The 12088-nt window shown below is 29.0% G+C and overlaps 1 protein-coding gene across 1 annotated transcript; it reads right to left on the reverse strand.

The window, feature by feature from the left end:
- Positions 1 to 89: 89 nt before the first annotated feature.
- On the reverse strand, positions 90 to 3053 carry LOC133033544 (uncharacterized). Its single transcript, XM_061108382.1, has 5 exons — positions 2403 to 3053; positions 1014 to 1712; positions 662 to 715; positions 399 to 617; positions 90 to 299 (listed from the first exon to the last, which is right to left on the reverse strand). The coding sequence occupies exons 1-5, from the start codon at positions 2664 to 2666 to the stop codon at positions 90 to 92; spliced, it is 1446 nt and encodes a 481-aa protein (XP_060964365.1). The 5' UTR covers positions 2667 to 3053.
- Between the last annotated feature and the right edge of the window lie 9035 nt (positions 3054 to 12088).

A 12088-nucleotide genomic window follows, 5' to 3' on the forward strand; every position in this document is an offset into this window, starting at 1 on the left:
ATCGTCCCCCTTCAATCGAGACTCATCGCCCTTCGGCTTCTCAACATCCTTAACATTTTTATCACTCCCTCCAACATCCTCAGAAGGATTCACATCGGCGAAGGGACAAGAAGAATGACCTTGTCGGCATCATCAGCATCCCCACCAACTTTAACCAACTCACCACCATCGTCGGAGTCGGAATCAATATTTTCTGGATCAGGCAATTGCTTCTCATCATCCTCGGCATCATCATCATCATCATCATCATCAGGATCATCATCAGAATCTTGAGTTACTAATTCATCCGATGACTTTCCCTGTATCAACCAACATAAATGAAACTTAAATAAAACAGTAAAGAAACTATACAAAAAAAAAATATAAAAAAACCTAAACAATAAAATAAGAATAAATACCTCGTCAGAAGGACGACGATGAATGGCATTAACCTTCTCTTGGATATCCTTAATTACAGTCATTACGGATTTAAAATTAAAATCAACAAAACACCTCAACGAAATGAAGTCCTCGACCAATGATGATTGATTCGAACTGAGCATCTCCAGCTTAGATTTCATCCAATCAATATCTCGCCGAATCGACTTCTTTGAAGATGAGCCACCCTCGAAGGATTGCTTCGCTACACCACGTTCATCAATAGATTCATCGAGAAATAGACCGTCAAGTTGAAGGCTGCTTGCCTCTCTTCATCAGTAGGACGCATGTTTTTTATCTTCAATCGAACAAAGATAATTAAACATAATATGAAAAAAAAAATTAAAACAATTGGAAAAACCAAAAAACAACAACATATATAAAACTGAAAAGAAACAGGAAAAAACAAGAAAGAACCGTAAAGTACCTTCTCCAAAGGTAAATCAAAAATCTTGCCCTTCAAGTCTCGAAGGGTTGGATTTTTGGTGACGATGGTGTTGCTCCAGGTTCGAGAATCCCGGGAATAGAAGATGAAACTCTCTTACGTAAAGAGTTCACCATTGCGGACGGCATTCATAAAACCAAACAAGAAAAACCCAAGGACATCCCAATGCCCTATACCAGCCATCATATTGGCCTCCCTTCTCTGCCTTTCTATTTTTCATAATGATCCCATGCTCAATCCTACCTTTGAATGAGTCAATTGTCAATTCAAATGATTCCCTACCCCAACAATACTCATCCCACCGACCGCTATCAACTACATCTAGAACAAACCTAGACACTTCTTTGTCAGGAGTATTGCTAAGAAGAAAACACTGAATGAAATACAAAACAGCCATTTTCAAACCAATAGACTCATCCAAACCCCACCGACTACCCAAAAAAGCATCCTCGATGGCTTTGTTGTCAATAGTTTTTACACCACGGAAACATGTTTCTACCAATTGATTTGTTTCCTGTGAAAACAACAACTTGTTGCAATCACCGAAACAATCTAAACCAGAAATAAGGTAAAATTCTTCGGCACTAAACCGTATGCAACGGCCAGCAACCTTAGCCCAAAACTCCTTAGGATTAGGCTGTAAAACTTCCCTTAGTAATAAACTATGAACGACTTGTGGGTGAAAAACAAACTCAGGCATATCCAGAAAATGCCCAAACTGAGTTTGACGAAACAAAGAAAGCAAATTAACAGATAAAGTGTTTTTAATATTATTTATCACAGAATACACACTGGTGCACACACACTTAGATCTGTAAAAATCAGAAGGACTAAATTTACAGTCCCAAACCTGCAACATAACAAAAAAGGGCCAATATAAATTATAAATCCTGAGTTAAACAGTATGAAAACTGTAATACAACTACAAACAAACTAAAAACAAACTATCAATGGCAAACAACTACACAGAAAATAACAGCAAAGACCTTAAATCGTTTGGAAACATAAAAAAAACAGTAAAACAACTAACCCTAAAAGAAATCGAAAAATGCAGTATAAAAAGAACAACAAAACTATATTAAAACAACAAACAAACTAAAAAACATATACAACTATAGAAAAATATAGAGCAAAGATTTGAAAATCGTTTTGAAATCTAAAATATAACAGCAAACAACTAAACCTAATGAAAATCGAAAACACAACAAAACATACCAGTAACAAACTATTAAAAAACTGAAAAGAAACTACCGAAGAATGATTGAAAACACCAAAAACGAAAACAAAACACATAACCTGTAAGCACAAAAAAACACTGAAAATAAAGAAAACAAAACAAAATTAAAGAACAACACCCAGACCAGAATCAAATGAAATGATCAAAAGCAACAATAAATAACTAAAAAATTTAAAAACATGAAACAAAATGCGCAAATGAAACCCTAAAATCACACAAAGCATAATGAACATGAAAACGCCAAAATCTGGGTAAAGCATAAATGGAAGAAAGGGGGAAACGAAAATAAAACGAAAAACCAACCTCAGTCCGATCTTCAGCATGTGTAATAGATTTTTGAAATTTTTTCCCAGAAATTTCTGGAAGCGTGGGCTCCTCCAAGTTCAGCTTCGATTTCTTCGAAGAATGGGGTCTCACACGCTTCGGCATGGGAGCTTCAAAATCAGAATCAAAATCATCATTGATTGGGCGTTTACCCTTGGATTTGTTAGCTAAAGATTTCTTGCCCATTTTTGATTTTTTTTTGAGAACTGGAGAAGGGGATGAAGATGACCGAGTGATTGCCATGGTATAAATAAGATTGAAAAAAAATGAAACAGAGAGGGAAAAACAGTTGCTAAATCGTGGGCTAAGAGGAAGTTGAAAATTCGTGGATGAACCAAAAATAAGAGGGAAAAACGTGATAAATTATGGGTGGTTAATGGAGGTTACTTGAATTCAAAATGAACTTAGAGAACAGAAATGAAGAATAGAAAATGAAATGAAAACAAAATGAAAAAAGAGAGGGAAGAGAGTATGATTTGATTGATGATGCATGGGGAGAGAACACGTGTATGCATGGTATGATGAGTAAGTGGTAAATGTGTAATAAAAATAAGTTTGTAAGTATAAATGTAGTAATAGGCGTGTGAGGGTAATTATGTAATAAAGTGTGTAAAAAGGATTTTTCATGTAAAAATTTCTAAAAATAATCTAATTAAGAACCAAGAGAAATGCATCACTACAAAAAATCTTACTTTTAGTCATAATAAAATTTGTGACTAAAAGTGAAAAAATTGTTACTAATTATAAATTATGATTCATATGTTGTGACTAAAAGGTCCGTGCAAAAAGTATTAGTCACTAAAATTACAATTTATTGTGACTAAAATTAAATTAGTGACAACTTGTAACTAAATACTATGTTTTAGTCACAAGTAACATTTTGTTGTGACTAAAGTCACATTTAGCCACAAAAAAAGTATGTTATAACTAAAAAGTTGTCACTAAAAGTAACAGTTTTTTTTTTAGTGCATATATATATTATTGTATTTATATATGAATAAATAAAATATCAATAAATAATATATATATATCAAGGTGGACGAGGCATATATGTGTGAGCATTTTTCAAATATTATTATAGTTTGCTATTTTATTATATTTTTATATATATAATAATATAATATAACTATAATTTATAAATTTATATATATAGCAGATTATTATAGAAGTTTTAAGATGTGATGATCACTTGTATATATATAAGTGATATATAATATATATCTATTATTTTGCTCTTCTATTTTAATTTTTTTTTCTAATTTATAGCTATTAATAATTAATTAAAAAGGAAAAATATATAATTGTGATATATTTATTAAAAATATCATTACTTAAATAAATTTAAAATATAAAATCTTAAAACACTAATAAGTAATAACATATCTTAAATATATAATTTATTATTCTTCAAAAAAAATATAATTTATTTTGTATATTATTTTTCACCAACATTCACTTCACTTTCTTTTTTATCCTTTAATTTTCTCACTTCACTTTTTCAAATTAGTCATCTTGTTCTTTGTTTTTAAAATGAAAAAACATATTGTTATTTGTTTTTAAAATAAAAACAAAAAACACAGTTAATTTGGCCGCCCCCTTTTCTGGGTCTTGGACCTCTCTGCCATAGCCCCAATCACAATGCTCAAAGGAACTAAACCCTAATTAGCCAGAGAGTACGAAGACTTTTTTTTTATTAAATTTAATAAGGAAAAAAAAGTTCTGTTAACAAAATCTATATATTCACATTATTTGATAAAGTAAATAAAATATTAATATATAGTACTCAAATAAAATTTTGCTAATCAATCAAGCTATATTAAATATATTATCTCTGCCCTTTATAATAAAAAATTATATTTTGTTTGGTCCAATCTCATTAGTGGACTTGTACAAAATATTACTCTCTATGGAATTGTTGTTTTTGGTAATAAAAAGCATGCAAAGGACGTTTTAAATAAAAAGGTTTTGGCCTTCATCAAAAAAAAAAAAAAGTTGTTTGGCTTCTGTCCCACCTATAATTTTGCGCCCACCATTGAATAAATAAAAAATATAAGCCTAGTAAGTGATTTGATTGTTCAACTACCATTCTCATAATATATATAAATTTTATTGTAAAAGAAACTACCCCACTATTACTATTAGTATATGAGAAATGCTAAAATGTATTATATATTATTTTTATACAAGTTAATATTGCTATTAGTTTAATTAAATATTAAGTCTTATATAATTTAATATAATAATTTTTAGGGAGTATCGCTAGTCAATTATTGTAAAGCGACATGTCTAAAGATGTCCAATAGTAATACTCATTAGTCTACTATACATTTATATATTAAGAGTATTTTTATTAGACACAAGTAATCTTTAACATTTTTCTAAACCTGTTATTTTGTTATTAGTTATCAATACTCTTTAAAAGTTATTACATTAAATTATGCATCTCTAATGACTCTCTAAATATACTCTTTAGCTAAAATAAAGGAGTGAGCCTTAAAAGAAAATGAGCTCCAACCATTAAAAAAAATCTCCCCATAATAGAGAATAATAGCTCCCTCTCTAAATATAAGAAACTCTCTATTTTTTTGCTATTTTTTTTAAAAAATAATAACTCTATTAATTTTTTTTTAAAAAAAAATTAATAACACTATTAATTTTTTTATTATTTCATTAAATTAATTTATATTTAACAAATTTAAATTATAAATATTATTAAAATAATCAAATACTAATTAAAATATAGAGTATAATTATTGAGGTAAAAGTAATAAAATTGGCTCTCTATTTTAATTTTTTTTTAACTATTTTAGCTATTGAATAGTATCATTGAGATGGAATAATTACGCTAATAATAATATTAACAAATTTTTTAATATTTCTCATATATATATGTATATATACAGAGTTGGCCTTGAGTTGAAATAGGTTATAGGTAAAAAATAATTTTTTAAGCCCTTATTACTATAATAATAAATGGTATTTAAAAATTATTAAAAAAATATGTATATTTTTTAAAATATATTTTTTTAATTTGGGCCCCTAAAATAAGTGGGCTCTAAGCAGAAGGCTAATCCACGACCGGCCCTGTATCTTTATATATTAAAAGTGCCTATCTAACGGCATTTCTTGGTTTAACATTCTTGGTTTAACATAATATACTTAAAAATAAAAGAATATTCTGTTAAATTTAACGATTAGGTTTGATCTCCCGTTAAAAAATAAACCCAATAATTAAACCCAAAAAATTAAACAATCTTTTAAATAAACAATCTTTTAAATATTAATAATCTCTTTTTAAATTAAAAAAATCATCTTAGCCACATATCTCTCTAACAAACCTATCTTGGGAGAATATTAATAATTTTTTTATTTATTTTTTAAAAAAGAAAAATATAGATAAAATATCTAGAAAAGATAATATAAAAGAAGATTGATTGTGTTGGCTTGGAGATTTTTGGGCTTGGGCTTAAAAAAATAATAATAAAAAAAAAGATGAAATAGGCTGTAATTAGTATTTTTCTTATATGTTTGTGCTTATTTTTAGTTTTATTTTTAATTTTACCACCAAGAGGAGAATGTTGAAAAATATTAGAATATGAAAATATTATTGGTGCTTATTAGTAATTTGCAAAGAATGTGAAAGTCTATAAATATATAGTTGTGTAGCTATTATTAAATATGAAATGAGATAATAGAATTTTTTTCAATTAGAAGATTAATGTACATTTTACTATTAATAACATACATTATTATAACACAATTATGTTTTACTTACTAAATATACTGACACATATTTTATTTTTATAAAACAAATCGTTCAAATAATTATATTATTTTAATTATTAATTAAAATAAAAAACTAAAATATTAAATAAAACTAACACAACGTGCAAGCCACGTAACAATCACCTAGTATATATAATATGTGTGACAGTGTGAGTGTGTGTTATTGTTTGAGCTCTAGCTAGGGAAGCTAGATCATAAATTTGCATGCATAAAATGATAATATTATTGTACAATGTGAAACCGTACGTGTGCTTATAATAAGAATTCCTTGAGAGAGATCGGTGGTGGTGATCATATATATATATCTATATATATATAGAGAGAGAGAGAGAGAGAGGCTTTCAAGTGCTTTTTGTGTGTTTCTTTGAGATTAATATAATAGATAGATCATAATATATATGTATATATATTGGAAGGATCAAGTGTTTTGAGCACTATATATATAACTCATTATATACAGGTTTGATTTTCAATCACATATAGATAGTTTAATTATTTGAGAAAAAAATTGTTTTATATTAATATTTATATATATATAAGGTTCATGGGTGTGTTCTTATTATAAATTGGCCGCTAATTAGGTACAACAAATGATAATACATATTTTAATTTATTTTATTTGTATATATATTTTGCCTTTGGAACTGATCATGGTCGGTTAGTGCACCAGCAAGAAGCTACCAGTCCGTTACTAATAACCAGCTCTATTATTTAGCAGTTTTTTACTTTATTTTTTTTTTATTTTATTTTTTGTAGAAAGGGGTTTAGCCATTTGTTTAAATAATTAATATATAAATATATGCTATTGGAGCTCCCACAATGTGCCGTTGTACTTCGTGTTGGGAACGATATATTATATACATATAACACACAAATAATATGATAAATATTTTTGTTTGAAAATATATGAATTGCAAAAAGTACATATATATAAAATATAGATATATAATTGTATAAATTAGTAGTGGAGTCTCTATAATAAGCATAGATATGTACACATTTGATAGGTTATAATGAATGGGGACCCAGTATAGAAATAAAACCACACTAGTATTCAAGAGTAGCTAGTAGTATTGTGTAGTCAACTTTCTCACTGTCAACCATATGCATGGGATCAATTAATTTTAGAAAGGGGTAGTAATAGGATATATATATAATGAATAATGATATGGGCATATAACATAATATGCACACACTTATATGATAAATATAATCTTAACCAATCATCTTTCCTTAATATGAATCTCACCTATAAAAAATCACTTGACACATAATTATGTGTGATTTATGTATGTAGGTACATATTGTTACTCATATATAATTTTGAAATTTAGTATTTTAATATTATCAATTAATTTAATTAATTAATTATAGAATAATAAATATAACACTGAAATAGTTATTTTGTAACTACAACTCTGTAATTATAGAATAAAATCAAAAAATAACAATAAATAAGATTTTTGTACGTGAAATCAATAATCCTTGCAGATTAGACTAGTCCACGTGACCACACCCAAAGATAAGATTCATTAGATAGATCTCAAAAATACAAAGTAATTAACTTATGCATAAATAGACTCTCTCTTATTATATACCGCAAACTTGATGTATTCCACTTTCTAACTGAATCTTGTTGAAATTTCAAGTGCTCGAACTCCCTTCGATCTCATTGAAGAGTGCTTGCTTCCTCCCAAGGTAAGACTTGAAAAACCTATCTCCCAAAAGCTTATAGAACCTTCTCTCAAAGGTGTGACAGTCAGTAGTCCCGTGATCCGTAAGGGGAAACACCGGGTAAGCTGTGCAATCCCACACCGCCTGGGGAAGGTCAAGTGGGATGATTCTGAGACTGTGTAGGTATGGGACTACACAGTTGAAGAAGGCTTAAATGGATTGATTGGTACTACCTATGTCAACAAGGTGCATCTTGTTTTTTCGGTAGCCCATCACGAAAGAACTCCACAGTTAAGCGTGCTTGGCTTGGAGCAATTTCAGGATGGGTGACCTCCTGGGAAGTTTTTTCAGGATGCGTGTGAGTGAGGACAAATGTTGTGTACCGAAATGGTACGTTTTACATTTATCAACTCGCAAGCGCACGAATCTTTATTGTAGTATGGAGATTGTGAAGAACGAGGTCGAACCCATGGGAATTGCGTGAAATCGAAGAAAATACTAATTTAATCTAAGCTAATAAAACTCTAACCTAGTCCCGAAAATGGTGAAATTTTTGGTAACAAAATAAAATAAAGTATTTAAACAGTAAAAATGACAGTAACAGATATTTTCAGTAATATTTGGGATATTATTAAGGGTTCAGAATCCACTTAAGTGTATATAAAAATATTTATGTTTATATTGATTCTCATAATTTAACCAGTAATCAAACCAATTATTTTCTAATAAAAAAATAGATTTTCCTTCGCTTTAAAATTATAACTTCTAAGCATTAAATGTGAAACAATTTAATGTAAATACAAAAAATCAAAGAATATTATTTTTAATAAAATGTAGAACCAAGCATTAATAATTTCTAACTATCAAAAATACGTGATATTAAAGATGAAAGAAAATTATTTTAAGAAGCGAAAATCATAAGCATATATTGTACTGAGAATCAAAATAAAAATAAATACTTAATTAAATACACTAGGTTTCATCGTCCACCTTAATAATAAGGGAACTTAGAAACCCATAAGAAAATTAACTAAGAAAAGCGGTAAACTAACTGAGCGTTTTCTCTGGATTTTTCTGTCTGAAACTCTGAAACTGTAACTGAATTCTAAAATCCTAAGCTTCTATTTATAGAAGGGTAAAATGACTAATGTGCAATTAAACTTATTACAAATTGCATGTGGGTAAAAATGTAAATACTAATAATTAAAATCGGAGTGCCACGTGTCAAGCTCGGATTGGTGGCTTTGGTGTGCAACTGACACGTGGCGAGAGGAGAGAAAGCCACGTGAAAAGTGGCTTTTGGCTGATGGAGCTCGGACCAAACGAAGGCCAGCCGCGTGGGGCATGGCGTGAGGCGCACGCACAGCTAGGGTGAGGCCGTGTGCCTCACGCGTGCGTGAAGAGGGAGAGAGGGCCAAAGGGAGCTGCTGCTCCTGTTGCTTTTGCCGAGCCAATGGGCGATCGCCACGTGGCGCTGATGTCGGCAGGGGAAGAAGAAGAGGGCCAATAGGGCTTTTGTCCTTTTGTGCTCTCTTTTGGGCTTCAAAAATACCAATTTTATAGCTTTGGCCTTTATTTTTGTCATTTTTTTATTTCTTTTCTTTTCTTTTAATAATGCTATTATTATTTTTTTTTTCAATCAAACACAAACAACATTAAATCCAAACAAAATATTTTCAACATGAAATATATCATAATAATTTTAATGAAAATATTTATTTAAAATCTAATTAATTTGTATTTCTTTAAATAAAAACAATGCATTTTCTTAACTTTTTATTTCTTTATCTCTATTATGCCATAAATACTAATTATTATTTATAAACAAAGATAAAATTAATCTTTAATAAATTATTTTCAATATAAAAATATATTGTATTAATTTCATGAAAATATTATAAAAAATTAATTTTATTTTGTATTTTTACACTATAAAATATGTAGTATTTTAGCATTTAACAACAAAGCACGCTGAAAACACTCGTGTTGGTCTGTAGGGTCAGTCGTCAGTCCAGGTTGCAGCCAAAGTGATGTACCCGTGTATAAGAGCCATTAGTCCGTGGGTGTAAGGCCCAATGGAGGCTTGAAGCGGGGACGTTACAAAAGGTGTAGCACAGTTATTCTTCTTCTTTTGTAGAATTGATTATAGACTCAAGACAATACAAAATATATAATTATAGAGGAAGAGACGAGCACCCACTTCTTTACACAATAAAGACACTCTTTTTTACAAGATATGAATAAAATACAAATATGTGAAAAAAATACAAGATTTAGCTGCTATAAGATATATTTATAATTAATATACACCTTATTGAAAGCTCATACACGGTTTGAACAAGACCACAACTCACTAGACACTTCCTTAAAATAGATCTTCAATTAGCCAAGGAATTTTTGCTTTTGTACCTACAGAATCGTGAGCAGTAAGTGCGACTTTTTTTTATAGAAAAGAAAAGTCTTGCTTTGGTTTTCTTCACAAGGAATCTGATCAAATATTTTAGAAAACTTACAAATGATCAAATATACACAGTTGGATAGATAGATATTGGTTGATCATCATCATATAAGAATATTTTTTATTTAAGGAAATATATTTCTATTTAAAGAAATAAATTTCTATTTAAGGAAATAAATAAATAATTGATTTTCTGATAAATGAATATTTTATATTCATTGAATCTGGACAATATCAATTATGTAATATTCTATATATGGTCAGATTTCTATATTCATTACCTGATTTGATTTCCTGAATTAATTGTCAAAATATTCTGACAATTAATGTGGCGCAGATACTGATGGAGTATCTCACCTATAAATATAGGGTCTCGGTCCCCGAGCTTCTTACTCATTCTGTTCATAACAGCAAAATCCATCTAAAGAGAGTTGAGAGAGCGAGGAAGCCCGATTACCCACACCAACCAGTTTCCTTTGCAGATCAAAGCTTATGTGGGTTCTTCATACAAAGTGATGAGGTGTCTTTAAGATACTACTTAACGATCTTGAAACAAATGTAATGCGAAGTCTTATTCAGACTCTTAGGCATACATTAGGCTTCTAAAATAGAAGCGAATGAATGTTCTTAATTTATTCTCACTCCAGATCATTTTTCAGATCCTGGTTTGAGTTGAATTTATCACACTTAAATAAAAAAGTTATATCAGATGAATAATACATAATTTTATTTAATCAGAGATGCTGTGGCTACTCTCTAATTAATTAAAATTATATATATTATTTATATTCCTTATCTCAAAATAATAATTTGAGATATGAATTATTTTAACTTATATAGAAAACTTTTATCATCATTTGCAAGTAACATATTATCTACGTATAAAATAAATATTACTCCCACTAACCTTCTGGTATGTAATTATTTCCATAATTCTCTTTTCAAACCTAAAGGAAAAGATGATATAATACCAATTTGTGAGATGTTTGTTTTAATCTATAGGTAGACACTTTAAGCTTGCATATGTTCACCACTTATTAGAGGAAAATTTTTATGGCAGTCTGTATACCTTCTCCTCTAGTTCACTGTTTGGAATTGATTAATAAATTGAAACGAGCAACAAATGCCAAGGTCTATAATAGAATCATTTATAAAAACAAGTGAGAATGTAAATCTCCTTTGTTATTGATTCTTATTTCAAAATGAAATTCTTAGCAATGAATATTCTTTTATATCTTTATGTTTCTCAATGTTGCCTAATGAATATTATTGGTGAAAAAACCTATGCTTAATTAATGTTCTCCACCCCATTAGGCAACTTTACTAAAGATAAACTTTATTGCTCTTTAAGATATTCATTTCTTCATTCATGGCATATTGTACTACAACTTCCATTCTTTATCATTCTATAATTTAATTTGTGTCTCAAATTAATATTGTAGTTGAACTCTTATTGTACAAAATGTAATCAATAGAAAAAATTGATCTTATTGTTCTAATAAGTCATCCTAAGGATGGACCAACAAACTCTTAAAAGAGCAAATGGTTCAATATGTATGTTATTGTAGAAATTATAAGCAATTACTAAATAACATAACTTATTAGAATTTTATCAATGACTTGTAGATTATTAATGATTAGTTATGAATTCTCAATAACCATTAATCTTAAGGGTTGTTGTGAATCATAATTAATCTAACACTTGAGGTGGAAGTTTGAGAAAATATGAATGATCTTTTTCGGAAAC

The sequence above is a fragment of the Cannabis sativa genome, chromosome 1 (assembly GCF_029168945.1).
Source record: "Cannabis sativa cultivar Pink pepper isolate KNU-18-1 chromosome 1, ASM2916894v1, whole genome shotgun sequence".
NCBI classification, from domain to species: domain Eukaryota; kingdom Viridiplantae; phylum Streptophyta; class Magnoliopsida; order Rosales; family Cannabaceae; genus Cannabis; species Cannabis sativa.